This window comes from Castor canadensis, chromosome 6 (assembly GCF_047511655.1).
Source record: "Castor canadensis chromosome 6, mCasCan1.hap1v2, whole genome shotgun sequence".
Classification (NCBI taxonomy): domain Eukaryota; kingdom Metazoa; phylum Chordata; class Mammalia; order Rodentia; family Castoridae; genus Castor; species Castor canadensis.
Window position 1 is genome coordinate 132,252,646 of NC_133391.1, and position 17,342 is coordinate 132,269,987.

Consider the following 17,342-nt stretch of genomic DNA (forward strand, 5'->3'; position numbering starts at 1 on the left):
ACATTCTGCCTGGAAGCAGGGTGGGGGGCAGGGGGGAAGTGGAGGTTGTGCAAACAATGTATACACATGTAAGTAAATGTAAAAAGAATAAAATAAAAGGAAAAAGAAAAGTTTATGCTCTACTTACACTTCTCGTGGATAGCTGGAATCCTCAGAGTGGCCTTGGGAGACTCCCCAAGAGAATTATAAGATGTCACAGATACCCAATAGGTCTCGCTTCTCAGACACAGTTCAAGCTGTTGGTTAGTGGTGTTCCTTGTCTCTGTGAGGTTAGTGTTGTTTTCTGGAAAGTACCATATGTTGTAGCCAAGTGTCTTCTCCAGGGCTGGGGCTCCTCTTGTCTTCTGAACTCAAAGGAAACAAAATTTATTTCCAACCAAAACAAAAATAAATAAAGGCATTGAAACAGTGGTAAGTGGTGAGAATGGAGGCTATTAGATGATAAGCTATGATTAGGTAATTCCCCAAGGGATGAATAACATCCCAGTGTGGTGTTATTAACCCTTGAAGTGTCAGTAGAAGGGATCTACTAAATGGTACGTTGATGTCAACCCTTAACATGAGTCCAGTTGCATGCCTGGGCCAGTGTAACCAAATCACTTGTTTTCTTCTGGCTGTTAGAAATAGTTAGAAAAGCAAAATGGCCAAGGCATTCCCCTGGGCCAGTCTCAAGTCTGATCTAGTCTTGGGTCATCTCTTGCCTGGAAGCCTCCAAGAATTGGAGAGTACCTGTTCCCTTATATTTTATCTTCATACTCCCCTGTCTGAGAGAGCCAGCTTCCCTGGACTAGGCACCCAACCAGGCATACTGCTAAGAGGACTAAAACTTTCAGGGCTGTCCTGCCAGTCCCAAACCTTTAGTGAGAAGCCTAAAGTAGAACCCTGGAGGCTCCAAGTCAAACTCTTATTATCAGTCTTGAAATTGGACCCACTAGCGAGATGTTCTGCCTAGGAGTCAGTATGCTGGGTATTTCCCAGGAATTAAGGGCTTCCCAGTTTTTCAATTTCTATTACTGGTTAAAAACATAGATGGAGCAGAATGACTGAATATATGGTAGACAGGGCTTTAAAGTCACTTTGGACCACAGTCTTCCCAGTTCAGGAATCTCCATCATATAGGTCTCAGCAATAAAAAACCAGGTAGACCCTTTCTAATGACTAGGTTCCTTTTATCTCTCAAGAAACTCAATCTTCTTTAAAATAACAGCTTTATTGAGGTATAATTCGCATTCTATAAAATTCACTTGGTTTGGGGGTTTTGTTGTTTTGATTTTGCAGTGCTGGGGATCAAACTCATTGTCTTTGTGCATACTAGGCAAGCACTCTATCACTGAGATACATCCCCGGCCTATAAACTCACTGTGTAAAAGTGTACCGTTTAATGGTTTTCAGGATATTCATAGACTCATACAGTCTTTGCCAGTTTTAGTGTCTTTTAGTGCATTCTTTTTTAATCAACTAAAATTCTTAGAAAACTCTTTCTTACTGAGGCAAAACAAAGACCAGCCCTCAGGCGAGAAGGAGGAGGAAGGCATGGAAGTCCATGCCACTGTCACATGGACCTGTCACATGTCAAGTAGGCTGGCCTACTTGAACCTTAGCCACCACTATGTTGCTAAGACTATATGTAGGTATGTGTCATTGTTTACTTTCCTCCATCCAAAAACATGTTGACAGAATCATCTGTCTCCATGCTTGATACATAAGAAAGAAATTCCAACATCCGGGGTTGATTCTCAAAGATTTGATTCTCAAAGATTTCCCAGGGTAACCTGAGGGTAACCTGAGGGTAACCTGAGGGTGTCCCACAGCCCTGGGATATGGAGAAAGATGTTATAAAGGCCAGGGATGCTCCAACCCTGAAATAATTGGGTTAGGATGTCATTTGGCCATTTGGCAAACTAGGGTGATTCTTTGATTTTCAAATGATCTCATTTGCTTGAGTTTTGGCATGTGGGAGACACACAATGTATATTTCCAGAGAATCTGGAGACATGATAGTTTTGACAGCTTATTCCTCTCTACCTTTTCCTCTTCCCCTTAACTTCCTATCTTTTCTTTCCTATTTTCCATTGTTTTCCCCCTCTATTTGCCCTTACCCCTTCCCCATCCTTTTCTGTTCCTTTCCCACTTTCTTCTGTTATCATCTCCTCCTTTGTTCCCTGCATTACCTACCTGCCTCCTTGTTCCTCACTCTAGGCCTCCACCCTAGAAAGAAGCATTTGGGCCCTCTTCTGCCTTTTCACCCCACTGTCCCAGAAATCACAGAGACACATGTGCCAAACATGTTTCCAAGGACACCAGCGGGCTGACCCCAGGCAGTGCCCCTCTTAGATGTGGAGTGAGGCTGCGGAATTTTATAGTCACATTCTAGTGGAGGCCAACCAGAAGTGGCTTTCTCCAGAGGGCCATAGTGCCTCCTGCATTTTAATTGCCCCAAATGTTAATGTTTCAGACCAAAGAGAGGGGTCCCAGAGGCTCTAATGTCATTTGAGCTATCTACACGATGACCCAGGAGTTTTTCTGAGCTGGGCAACCATTGTGAGGTTTGAAACAGCATAAAGTCCTCTAGGAAGACAAATTTGGGAGATAAAATGTTACAACCACAGTGTTTCAAGGGGCAAAAGACCAAGAGATTTTAAACAGAAAAAAAAACCCAGAGGGAAATCACCTTCCACAGCAACCGCACTGCCCTCCTTCCATCCACCTCAGCTGGCCTCAGGACCCTCCACAGATCCAGGCCCTGTGGAGCTGAAAGGAACAAGAGTGAGAAGCTCAACACTGAACTGTTGATTAAACAATGACCCACACACTTCAGCCAGAAGAGGAAAACAGAGAACTCTAAAGAACTATCCAGGAGACTCGTGGCCTATAATTTGAAGAAGAGAGGAGATATCTCTAACTGAGAAGCGGCAGTATTTGCTCTCTGTATGCTCTCTTGAGGAAGTTGTGTGGCTGGGATACTATAATTAGGTCCACAAATAATGAGGCCCACCTCTAAGACCAAGATCTAAACTATTTTAGCACTGAAAGATTGTCTTCGGGATCTTTTTCACTTTAGGTGACTGGGTATCTTAAAGTAACTTTATTGACCTGCAGCTTAAAGACAATCTTAAAATGTGGAAAAGTATGCCAAAGTGCAATTAAGTCAATAACTTGTTTTGTCATAAATGGAGGGTCATATTTCTACAACTACTCTTGCCAAAGTGTGGGTAACACAGTCTAACTGTTAGGCCCACGATCTCCCAATGAAATCTATTGTAATTTCATTTAAACTGCTATTAAGGAGGTTGGAGCTGCTTTGACATTACTTATGACTTCATCTGCATTACACTGAGGCGTGGTCTTAAAAGCTCTGCCAGGAGTTTTCTGATTTCCCAATGATCTTCATTGAATCAGAAGACAGAACAGCCAGTACTCAACCTTCTCAGGCAGGAAGCAGCAAGCTGGTTTCCACTTGCCTACAAGTCAATGAAACGTAAACAGAGGCAAAGTTCCTCTCAGAGACAGCCTTAGCCCAAGGCTGCAAAGTTATTAGAACTACAAAGTAATCCACAGAATTGAAGGGAGTCTTACTCTGTCTCTAACTTGTAGACACTTTCTGTTCTAGTCACTTGGAAAGTCAAACTCAAGGATAATAATGTTGAGAGCAAGTGAAAAAAAATCTAAAGACAAGTGATCGTTACAAAAATTCAGTCCTAAATACTCTTCTTAAGGGTAGATATAGGCAAAAATAGAATTATTATTCAATAATCAGTTATTCTAGGCAGTTGATTAAAAATATGAGTGGGCTTCTCCTTAGATTTATCTCATGGGCTGCCATTTAATTGTAATAGATGATTATAAGACTGAGTTTGTATATTTTTTTCATTACTTCCTGCAGATCAGATCCAACAATCTTCCCAATACAGAATTCCCAACAGATGCAGTTTTAAGTAAAACAACTGCCTAACTAAAATGTAAATCTTATACAATTTTACAGCTAACTTTCTATTGGCCATGAGTTGATCATGGATTTGCAGTTTAACCAAAGAGGGGAAAGTAATAACTCTGTATTTGTGGGAAAAAATGATAAAAATTCTCCCAGGTCAGCCAAAAGATCTATGCATTCAAAGGCACCAATTTCTGGATTGATATAGTAGCAATCTGGTTCCATGTTGCTTCTATTACAATATGGGTATCCCTTCAACCACAGAAATCAGACACAGAGTGGTACCCTTGCTAAAAACCAACAATAACAATAGCTAATTTATGGCAAGTGTCATGGTGCTAAGCATTTTACATGAATTATCTCATTTAATCCCCACAGCCTTCTAATTAGGTGTAGTAATATTACTAGTCCCAGTTCTGATGCATAAAAAAATTATACAGTTGCCTAACATCACATTTTTAAGTAATAAAGTCAGGATTTGAGCCAAATTTCATCATATTTAAATGCTTAAATCCAGGTAAATGGCTCTAGTAATATGTTGAAATCCAAAAGAAAATAGTTATTATTTTACACTTAGAATTTTTCAAATAATTAGAAGGTTTGAGGTGGCGTGTACTAAACAATCGGCATTTCATAGGGAAATAAATGGTTTATGAATTAGAAAATAAGAACTTAGGATGTAGTGGGAGTCAGGGGAGGGGACCACTGCATTTTCATGAATTTCCTCTGGGAACCTGGAAAAAAAGCAAAGAAAAACAAAAGGCAAATTCTCTAGATGTGACTTTAAAATAAGTGGTGATTTGGTTTAACTAGTAAATGGCACAGAGAACACAAGCATCTAGTGTTTTTGCTAATTAATCCAAACCAAAGTGACTGAACTAATAAATCAGATGAAATAGCAAAACTTGTTTCCTACAGCAAAATAAGTTGAGGAACTGACACTAGGGAGTGTCTGAACTGTAAAGGGCTAACCAGGCTTGAGACTGAGCCATAATGGCACCAGGAAAGAAGAACGACAGTCAGAGGGAAGAGAGCAGGACAAAACACAAACATACCAAAGCAATCACCAGATTGCAGAGGAAAAGGACAATTTGCTCAATTATATTTCATGGTTTCATTCTAATAACAGGGAGAGGGACTCAGCTAAGACAGACAACACTGACTATTCCCTGTTATTGACACTCATTGTTCTCAGATATTGGTCCTTGTGTTCCAAAGAGAAGAATTCAAGCAGAACAGGTGGATGGGGTGAGGTAGAATAGCTTTACTGAGGGAAGGGGAGTCACCCATTCTGCTAGGTGAGGGAAGTGAAGAAGAAGGGCTGGGTGCTCTAGGTAGGTTGTTTTATACCACCTTGAACTTGGAGGTGGGGAGACAATACATCATCACCTGGCTCCTCTTACCTGTGAATTAGCGAGAGGAGCCCTTGAGCCAAGAGGGGGAGCAGTCCCAGACTATCCCTAATGTAGCCTGCCTCATAACCATTCAGCCATTTTTTACTGTACAACTTATGTGCTGATAGGTATCTGTAAACTATTATTTTTGTATGGATTAGGCACTTAGAGATGATGTTTGTATCATGTCAATGTATGCCAGATGTATATAGTTTTTAATCAAATGTTTCATTAGATCCATACTTTGACTAGCTTTGTTTTAATGTGCATTTTTATTTCTACAGAAGTTATGTAGCCCTTTCCGTGTCAGGCATGGTTCTAAGTACTTAAGCACATAATGATTTTGGGTTTTCTGTGATCCTTCCCACATTGCTAGAGCAACAGAATCTCAGGGACAGAAGGGTTCTTGCAAGCTATCCAGCTCAATTCCCCAACTGCTATATGAATCCCTGTTCCTCCAAGGGGAAGTCCAGACTAAGCATGAACATCTCCAATGGGGAATACCAAATTCAGAAGGTATCCAATTGGTTTCAGAATCTGACAAAGGGCTGAACACATCAAATATCTGTTAATACAAGCTTTGTCTTGTGGGAAAATCAAGCAGGAGTCAGAGGAACAGATTTATGGAGCAGGAGCACAGAACACTACCTGAGACTAATGTGTGACTTGGCTATGTGCAGTCCCTAGCTCTTTCCTTCCCTTGCTGGCATCAAAATGTGACCTTTTTATCTTTAATTTGTTAGAGCTTTATATTTTTAGTAGTTGTTTCTGTGTTTATAATATCTATCTTCAACTTATCATAGGATATCTTTACAAGAAATTACTCCACTTCACATAGAGTTTAAGAACCTCATAAGAGTATTAAAGATAAGACCCTTTGCCTTTGGGGTACAAAGTTACCAAGGGAGCTAACACTACCCAAGGGGCATAGCAAATTCCCAGGGTCTCAGTGGGCACAGTGAGAGGGAACATGAAGACTCTGTGGGCCATGGGATGATGGGACTCCTTGATTCCCAAGCCTGGTACTTGACAAAATCACCAGGTATAGGCTGAGGCAGCCCCATACATGATCAAGCAGACAAGGAGTTACAGGAACTATCTTGCCTTCCTCCTCAGTCATTCCCACTTTTTCTTGGCTCCAGTCACTCCAAAAGCTCGATCCCTTGGTCCTACATCGCAGAGTTATGACATATTCTGTAGAAGCCTGCAGCTCTGTGAGGTTGTAGACCTGGAACTCGCTCTCAAAGTTCTCTTCTATCTACAAGACAGAAACAACCCCAGGCTGAAATGCAAGCAAACAGCACATTTTATCTTTTCACTTTTCCTCTTCACTCAGCAATGCTCATGTATCATTTTATAACTAATAACTCTGTATCTCAAATTTTCAAATATATAATTTTCATAAACATACCACCACATCTGCTATTTCCTATCTCCAACTTTATGGGGCAGAGATTCCTGCTTCTGTGCTAGGTACAAGCAAAATGCAAGACAGAGTCCCATGTCCTAGGACAACCTGGGTCTCAGCTTAAACTTGGGTGACTTCAACACCTAGACATATAGCCTTTGTTTCATCAAGGTCAATCCTCATGTCATGGATAAGACCCAGGAAAGCTAAGTGACCTTGAACAACCTCAGTGTTTATGATCCTCAGAATTGGACCAGAACACAGATTTCTTCACTCCTGGGCTACTTCCCTCTTCCCAAATGTTCCATTTCAAATTTGATCTTTGGGTGACTATTCAAACTGCTAAATGTCTTGACAGCCTGTGTGTATGAATTCATTCTGATGCAACCTTGGGAAAAGAGAGGTGAATAAGTCATTTCTTTTCTCTTGATGTCAGTTTTTAATTAGTAAAATAAGGTGTTATTTTATAGAACCTCTAAAAGTTCCTTCTGGATCCATCTCCCCAAGAGGAACTAGAAATTTAGGTATTCATTTCTGAGCACAGTCATCATTGCTAAAATGTTGCTAAAAATGTTCAACTGCTGGCTTATAATGCACACTGAGTTTATTAACAAAAATAAACTGCACAAGCAACATATCCATGTTGTTAGTATGCACATAGCACAGTCCCTCAAGCCCCTGGAAGAGAAGGAAGTCCTATATTTCTTACATGTACACAATAGCTGTGAAAATAAGTACTTAATTATGGGTCCTGGGCCTAAAGAAAATTGAGTAAAAGGAGAAAGTATATCTGTGAACTTGCAGGCTGGGGAAATGGGGGTGGGATCCAGAGGCGATGGCAGTTTTGCTGCTGATGCCTGAACTCCCTAAGCATCCTCTTCCAAACAGACCCAGGAGATGCTGTGGCAACAGAGAAGCAAAACCCAGGACAATCCATTGTTAGTTATGGGATCCGGTTGGAACAAAACTGAGACCATTAGGAGAGGCCCAACCACATGATGCCCTCCATATGTGATTAAAATAAAAATAAAATTAATCATAAAACAAGTGTAAAGAAGTCTAATAAATTCTGTTTTACTTATTCTTTTAAAAACACATAATATTTTTAAAGGTCTTCCTAATTTTTCCTCCTGATTTGGTCTTATCTTTTTGGTTTTCATCATGTTCATAAACAGAAATCTCTGCCTAATATAAGCCTGTAGTTCTCTTTAGAGGAAACCAAACAAGCTCTCTGTCTTTCACACAATTTGCTTTTATCTTGGCTTGTCTAGCCTAGGTGCTGTTGGTCCCCACAGGATCCAGAATCAACTGATCCTTCAAATATAGGCTTAGATATAAAACTTCCCCATATCAACAAAGGCACTGGAATCCTACCAAAATATTAATTAGCTCCATTTTGTTTATTTTTTGCAATCTATGATCCATGCCAAATTCTAACATCTTAACTTGCCCAAAGTGTTTGTCTTTGGTGATGACTCAGAAGCTTTGGTGCAAAGCCTAAATCAAATTCCTATCGCAGTATTGAAATCACTAGGATGTTCATATGGTTTCACTGGGCAACCCCTTTAGATAAGGATTACAGGAAGGTTTTGAGGTTGCCAACGTGAAGTCACACAATGCCAAACCTGAAGTCAGGAAACCTGGGTTTAGGCTTGCAACTTAAAAACCTCACCATTGAGAGGGATTCCAAGATGGCGACGAGAGGGAGGAAGCAGAAAGGGTGCTTCCTAAAGTAAACTCTTGGAGAGATGCTGGAGATACACCTGGCAGGACAAACCACCAAGAGGCAAAACTCCGACACCTCCACACCCCCAGCCTGCGCATAGCATCCCCCTGCCACGTTAAATGGAGAAACCAGGAGGGCTCCCATGCCGCCAGACGCCAGCTCCTACCCTGCTTGGGAGACCACCAGGTGAGCAAATAAGCAGCACATGGTACTCCCTAGGACAAATCAGCATAGCCCCCTGGACAGACTGACCCCTGCCCAGGGAAAAAAGAAAAAAAATTGAATAATAAACAAGCAGCTGAAAAAAAAAAACCAGACACATAACAAAGAAGACGGGGTGCCCGGTGCTCCGGAGAGAGGAGGAGGGGCACTCCCTCACATGAATTGTAAATAAACAAGCCGGCCAGAGAAGGTGGGTGTGGTGCCACCTCCCCCAGTGTGCTTGAAGAGGGGAAGGCTTCCAACGCCAGCTAAAGTGTGGCATGCTCCACCAGAGAATGGGGAATGGGAACCTCCCCATACAAACTATAAATAAAAAAGGACTGCAATTGCAACAGGCTGGTAGGGCTGTATACTGGAGAAAACAAAAGGGGCATGCACCCAGGAGAACTCTAAATAAACAAAGCCTGTGGGGCTATGTGAGTGTAAAGCTCATTCCTGAGACCTGCAATAAATAAAGCCTGCAGCAGCAGCTGGCTGACAGTAGGTGGCAGGTGAGCTGCAGCCTCAGATAGACATTCACAAAGCTATCTCCAGACTCCTTTTTTTTTCCTTTGATGAGACTGAAACTGAATTGCATTTGAACTTGGGATTTTTTTCTTTTTCCCCCTTGATAAGACAACAACAGAACTACTACTCATACACTAACACCAGGACTGGATGCTAAAGGACTAGCACCAAATCTATTAATACTGAAACTTTATTGCATTGGAACCTGGGAAATTTTTATGAAGATAAACTATGCCAAAGAACCCAATGAAGCCCACAAGAACAACCTGAACGAAGAAATACTGCAAGTAATCAATGAGAATTTTATAGAGATGATACTGGATACGGACAATCAAAATGTACAAGAGACACTCAAAAAATTCCAAGACAATAAAAATAGAGAATTTGAGAAAGCACAAGAATAAATAAAAGAAACTCTAGAAGCATGGTATAAACACCAAAGTGAAACAAAGAACACGATAAATAAAGAGATAAATGAACTCAGGATGAAAACAGACAATATTAAAGAAGAAGAGACTCAGGATATGGAAAGCCTCAGAAAAAAGAATGAAACAGAAATGCAAAACAAAATGGAAGGGCAATCCAGCAGACTAGAACAGGCAGAAGGCAGAATCTCAGAACTTGAAGATGAAATGGTAATTACAGGAAAAACCAAAGAACTATTAGTTCAACAACACAAGACCTGTAAAAAGAAAATGCAAGAACTCACCAACTCCATCAAAAGACCAAACCTGAGAATCATGGGCATTGAAGAAGGAGAAGAGGTGCAAGCAAAGGGAATGCATAATATATTCAGCAAAATGATAACAGAAAATTTCCCAAATCTAGAGAAATCTATTCCCGTACAGGTACAGGAAGCCTCCAGAACACCAAACAGACCTGACAAAAATAGAACTACCCCACAACATATTATCATTAAAACAACAAGTACAGAAACTAGAGAAAGAATATTGAAGGCTGTAAGAGAGAAAAAATAAATAACATACAAAGGTAAACCCATCAATATCACAGCAGTCTTCTCAACAGAAACATTAAGAGCAAGAAGAGCTTAGGGTGAGGTCTTCCGGGCACTGAATGAAAATAACTTCAACCCCAGGATACTCTACCCAGAAAAACTATCATTCAAAATAGATGAAGCAATAAAAGTCTTCCATGATAAGCAGAAACTAAAACAATATGTGACCACAAAGCCACTACTGCAAAAGATTCTTCAAGGGATTCTGTACACAGAAAGTAAAACCCAACATAATCATGAAAGGCAGGCAGTACCAAACTACAGGAAAAGAAAAAACAAGAAAGTAGAGAGTAACCTTGATTTAGGTACACACAATCAACCTTCAAACAACTAAGACAACTAAATGACAGGAATCAACACATACCTATCAGTACTAACACTTAATGTCAACGGACTTAACTCCCCCCATCAAAAGGCACTGTTTGACAAACTGGACTAAAAAGGAAGATCCAACAATGTGTTGCTTACAGGAGACCCATCTCATCAATAGAAATAAGCATAGGCTTAGGATGAAAGGTTGGAAGAAGATTTACCAAGCCAGTGGCCCCCGAAAACAGACAGGAGTAGCAATACTTATATTGGACGAAGCAGACTTCAAACCTACATTGATCATAAAGGAGGACATTCCATACTAATAAAACGTGAAATAGACCAAAAGGAAATAACAATTATCAACCTATATGCACCCAATTTCATCAAACATATCCAGAAGGACCTAAAAGCATATATTAACTCCAACACAGTTTTAGTAGGAGACTTTAACATCCCACTATCATCAATAGATAGGTTATCCAAACAAAAAAATCAATAAAGAAATCCTAGATCTAAAACAAACCATAGATCAAATGGACCTAGTTGATGTCTACAGAGCATTTCATCCAACTTCTACACAATGTACATTTTTCTCAGCAGCCCACGAACCTTCTCCAAAATAGATCATATCCTAGGGCACAAAGCAAGCCTCAGCAAATACAAGAAAACAGAAATTATACCATGCATTCTATCTGATCACAATGCAATAAAACTGGAACTCAACAACAAAAGTAAAGACAAAAAACATGCAAACAGCTGGAAACTGAATAACTCATTGCTTAATGAACAATGGGTCATTGATGAAATAAAAGAGGAAATTAAACAGTTCCTTGAAGTCAATGAAAATGAAAACACAACCTACCGGAACCTATGGGACACAGCAAAGGCAGTCCTGACAGGAAAGTTTATAGCCCTGAGTGCATATATTAAAAAGACTGAAAGATCCCAAATCAAGGACCTAATGATACATCTCAAACTCCTAGAAAAACAAGAACAAGCAAGTCCCAAAACAAATAGGAGAGAAATAATAAAAATAAGAGCTGAAATCAACAAAATAGAAACCAAAAAAACCATACAAAGAATTAATGAAACAAAAAGTTGGTTCTTTGAAAAAATTAACAAGATCAACAGACCCCTGGCAAACCTGACTAAAATGAGGAGAGAAAAAACCCAAATTAGTAAAATCAGGAACGCAAAAGGGGAGATAACAACAAACACCATGGAAGTCCAGGAAATCATCAGAGACTACTTTCAGAACCTATATTCAACTAAATTTGAAAATCTTGAAGAAATGGACAGATTAATCACCTGAATAGATCTATAACACAAAATGAAATTGAAGCACCAATCAAGAGTCTCCCAATAAAGAAAAGTCCAGGACCTGATGGATTCTCTGCTGAACTCTATCAGACCTTTAAAGAACTGATACCAACCCTCCTTAAACTGTTCCATGAAATAGAAAGGGAAGGAAAACTGCCGAACACATTTTATGAAGCCAGTATTACACTTATCCCAAAACCAGGCAAAGACACCTCCAAAAAGGAGCACTACAGGCCATTTCCCTTAATGAACACTGATGCAAAAATCCTCAATAAAATAATGGCAAACAGAATTCAACAACACATCAAAAAGATCATTCACCATGACCAAGTAGGCTTCATCCCAGGAATGCAGGGGTGGTTCAATATATGAAAATCAATAAACATAATAAACCACATTAACAGAAGCAAAGACAAAAACCACTTGATCATCTCAATAGATGCAGAAAAAGCCTTTGATAAGATCCAACATCATTTCATGAAAAAACTCTAAGAAAACTAGGAATAGAAGGAAAGTACCTCAATATTATAAAAGCTATATATGACAAACCTACAGCCAGCATTATACTTAACAGAGAAAAACTGAAACCATTCCCTCTAAAATCAGGAACTAGACAAGGATGCCCACTATCTCCACTCCTATTCAACATAGTACTGGAATTCTTAGCCAGAGCAATTAGGCAAGAAGAAGGAATAAAAGGAATACAAATAGGTAAAGAAACTGTCAAAATATCCCTATTTGCAGATGATATGATCCTATACCTTAAAGACCCAAAAAACTACTCAAAAGCTTCTAGACACCATCAACAGCTATAGCAAGGTAGCAGGATACAAAATCAACATAGAAAAATCATTAGCATTTCTATACACTAATAATGAATAAACTGAGAAAAAATATATGAAAACAATTCCATTTACAATAGCCTCAAAACACCTAGGAGCAAACTTAACAAAGGATGTAAACGACCTCTACAAGGAAAACTATAAACTCCTGAAGAAAGAGATTGAGGAAGACTATAGAAAGTGTAGAGATCTCCCATGCTCATGGATTGGTAGAATCAACAAAGTAAAAATGTCTATACTCCCAAAAGTAATCTACATGTTTAATGCAATTCCCATCAAAATCCCAATGGCATTCATCAAAGAGATTGAAAAATCTCCCGTTAAATTTATTTGGACACATAAGAGACCACGAATAGCCAAGGCAATACTCAGCAAAAAGAATAATGCTGAAGGTATCACAATATCCGACTTTAAACTATAAGCAATGACAATAAAAACAGCATGGTACTGGCACAAAAACAGACATGAAGACCAGTGGAACAGAATAGAGGACCCAGATATAAAGCCACACAACTATAACCAATTTATCTTTGAAAAGGTGCTAAAAATATATGATGGAGAAAAGATAGCCTCTTCAACAAAAACTGCTGGGAAACTGGTTAGCAGTCTGCAAAAAACTGAAACTAGATCCATGTTTATCACCTTATACCAGTACTAACTCAAAATGGATCAAGGATCTTAATATCAGACCACAAACTCTAAAGTTGATACAGGAAAGAGTAGGAAATAAGTCTGGAATTAGTAGGTATAGGTAAGAACTTTTCTCAATGGAACCCCAGCAGCACAGCAACTAAGAGATAGCATAGATAAATGGGACTTTATAAAACTAAAAGTTTCTGCTCAACAAAAGAAATGGTGTCTAAACTGAAGAGAACACCCACAGAGTGGAAGAAAATATTTGCCAGCTACACATCAGACAAAGGACTGATAACCAGAATATATAGGGAACTCAAAAAACTAAACTCTCCCAAAATTGATAAACCAATAAAGAAATGGGCAAGTGAACTAAACAGAACTTTTTCAAAAGAAGAAATTCAAATGGCCAAAAAACACATGAAAAAATGCTCACCATCTCTAGCCATTAAGGAAATGCAAATTAAAACCACACTAAGATTCCACCTCACCCCTGTTAGAATAGCCATCATTAGAAACACCAACAACAGGTGTTGGCAAGGATGTGAGGGAAAAGGAACCCTCTTACACTGCTGGTGGGAATGCAAACTATTACAACCACTCTGGAAAAAAATTTGGAAGCTTCTTAAAAATCTAAACATAGATCTGCCATATGATCCTGCAATACCACTCTTGTGGATACACCTAAAAGACTGTGACACAGGTTACTCCAGAGGCACCTGCACACCCATGTTTTGCAGCACTATTCACAATAGCCAAGTTATGGAAACAGCCCAGATGCCCCACTATCGATGAATGGATTTAAAAAAATGTGGTATCTATACACAATGGAATTCTATGCAGCCATGAAGAATGAAATGTTATCATTCACTGGTAAATGGATGGAACTGGAGAACATCATCCTGAGTGAGGTTAGCCTGGCCCAAAAGACCAAAAATTGTATGTTCTCCCTCATATGTGGAGTTTAGATCAAGGGCAAACACAACAAGGGGATTGGACTTTGATCACGTGATGCGGTGAGAGCACACAAGGGAGGTATGAGGATAGGCAAGAAATCCCCCCCCAAAAAAAAACCACAAGATAGCATTTGATGTCCTCAATGCAAAGGAACTAATGCAGAAACTTTAAAGCAACAGAGGCCAATAGGAAAGGGGGACCAGGAACTGGAGAAAAGGTTAGTTTGAGAAGAATTAATTTAGAATGTAACACATATGTACAGGAAAGAAATGCAAGTAAAGTCCTTGTATAGCTATCCTTTTCTCAACTCACAAAAACACTTGGTCCTTCCTATTATTGTTTATACTCTCTCTTCAACAAAATCAGAGATAAGGACAAAATAGTTTCTGCCTGGTATCGAGGGGGTGTGGGGGAGAGGGAGGGGGCAGGGGGGTAGGGGAGGGGGTGGCAGGAGAAATGACCCAAACATTGTATGCACATATAAATAAAAGAAATAATAAAAAAAATTTTAAAAAGAAATGAATCCTAAAGTCAAAAAAAAAAAAAACTTGCGATCTTGGACATATCATTTAAATTTTCCTAGTCTGAGTTTCCTAATCTATACAAGTGGGAATAACAATGCCTATATGTAGGATATTTGTAATGATTAAATAGTTTGGAGTGTAAGAAAGCATGTTGTAACCCATATAACATCGTACAAGGATGGGTCTTGTTACATGGATATGTTGGAATTTAGGATTCATTTAACCTCATTTAGTCTATTAAATGTACATTTATTATTCAGGCATGTGGCAGACAAAGGAAAAACAAGGTGAAAAGCAATGTCCCTGCATTTAAGGCACTTAAAGCCTAACGGGAGCAACCAGTTCAAATATGTTGATCGTTAAATGCAATAACAGAGTTTTACAGAGGAGGGGCATGTCACTTAGACTCTCAGAAGGAAATAGGTGAGACCTGAGTTCTAAAAGATGAATGTATTGGGACAAAAGCAGAGGTACAGAAGCAGAGGGTGTACTAGGCAGAGTCACAGAGTAGTGACCAACTAGATGCAAGGAAAACAAGCAACTCAGAATTATTACAGAAACAGAGCGAAATGCAAGGTTGGGGGGAGCAAAGGGGGCAGGTCTGAAACGGTTAAGGGCATGTATCTTCTATCAACAGTGAGAACCATTCCAAGGTTGGAATGTGTTGCGTTGGGTTTAGGTGGGTCTAGAACTGGGGAGAATTGTTTGTGTTTGAAAGCTGAAAGGAGAGAGAGTAATAATGTACACACCATCATCCTCACATCCTCCAGGGGAGAAAGCAGGACATTCCACCTCCTGCACAGGAAGAGAGGAGGAGAAATGACAACAGCTATGTGACTTTGTCAAGGAGGTAGAGTACAGGACGCCAAGAGTAGGAGTCGCTTTTACTTGTAGCCCTAACTTAGCGTAATACATGGCTTGATAATTTTCCACAGGGACAGAGGTCCTGGTTTGTTTTCCTTATTGAACCCTATCCCAGAAGATATAGTGACTCCAGGTCCCAACAAACAGAGGAGTCAGGGCTGTTAGCTATTAGCTTATCCCAGAAGTTCGTCAAATACACTGAGACCATGACATGTACTATAAAGAAAGATGAACTGTGCTGTGTGGGGGATTGCTTTGCTTAGGGCTTCCCTAAATTACAAATTGATGAGTCTAGTTACATTGGTTCTAGGAGAATATTCCAGAACTGGTTTAGAAAGAAAGGTGAGATGAAGAGTGGCCAACATCATCTTTCTGAACATAAGACAAATGAAACTTAACCAATTTTCTTTTCTGACAGAAAAGAGGACACACTAGACATAGTGTTTATGGGTTTCCACAAAGGAAAGGGCATAGTGACTCCAGGCCCCAATACTGGAAGAAATCTTGACAATCTTCCTGGACAAAATAAGAAAAAGAAAAAGACTGAATGATTGTCATAGTGACTAGATATACTTATAGAAGTCTTAATAGATAAATATTTACACTCAAAAAAGAGGGGAATTGATGTTTAAGTGGTTTACCACAAGGTTCTAATGCAGTCACCACTTTTATTAACTGATTACATAAAACTATAAAAGCAACTTTTCAGATCTGAAGGTCTTAAAAATTAGAAAGTAAAATATTATCTGTAAGATTCTAAATAGATTGAAATGATGGATAAGACCATCATGAAAATTCAATAGGAATAAATGAAACACACTTGAACTTAGGTTAAAACTCAACAAATAGTAAGATAGTGAAGATGTATTATGGAGGAAAAATATCTAACAGATTTAACTGGCTTACAACTAATTATTGACCACCTCAACGGTATAAGGTGGTCACCAAAACAGAAAGGTGATGTAATTTCAGGCTGTATTGAAGGAAATAGGAGAATATGTCCAGGATATAGAGACAAGAAAAGATTTCTTAAGACACAAAGAACATTAAGCAAAAGGGGAAAAACTGACAGAATCTTTGACAGTATTAAAATTAAGTTCTGTTCATCAGAGGTCATCACTAATGGAGTGAAAAGATAAGCCACAGAATGTGTGTCTGCAACACACATAAATAACATATATAAAGAATGCCTACAAGTCTATTTAAAATCAGACCATTAATTAACTAATAAACCAATTAAGAAATGGGCAAGTGAACTAAACAGAACTTTTTCAAAAGAAGAAATTCAAATGGCCAAAAAACACATGAAAAAATGCTCACCATCTCTGGCCATAAAGGAAATGCAAATTAAAACCACACTAAGATTCCACCTCACTCCTGTTAGAACAGCCATCATCCAAAACACCACCAACAACAAGTGCAGGCGAGGATGTGGGAAAAAAGGAACCCTAATCCACTGCTGGTGGGAATGCAAGCTGGTGCAACCACTCTGGAAAAAAATTTGGAGACTTCTTAAAAATATAAACATTGCTGCCATATGATACAGCAATCCCACTCCTGGGGATATACCCAAAGGAATGCAACACAGGTTACTCCAGAGGCACCTGCACACCCATGTTTAATGCAGCACTATTAACAATTGCCAAGTTATGGAAACAGCCAAGATGCCCCACTACTGATGAATGGA

The 17,342-nt window shown here is 39.3% G+C and overlaps 1 protein-coding gene across 1 annotated transcript in view; it reads right to left on the reverse strand.

Annotated features, from left to right (window-relative positions):
• Positions 1-17,342, reverse strand: part of Il31ra (interleukin 31 receptor A) — a 63,383-nt gene that overhangs the window by 30,401 nt on the left and 15,640 nt on the right. Inside the window, exons 5-7 of the mRNA XM_074075341.1 lie at positions 6,430-6,583; positions 2,672-2,751; positions 128-344 (exon numbers count right to left, since the gene is read on the reverse strand). Coding sequence (XP_073931442.1) covers positions 128-344; positions 2,672-2,751; positions 6,430-6,583 — 451 coding nt within the window. The remainder of the gene's footprint in view (positions 1-127; positions 345-2,671; positions 2,752-6,429; positions 6,584-17,342) is intronic.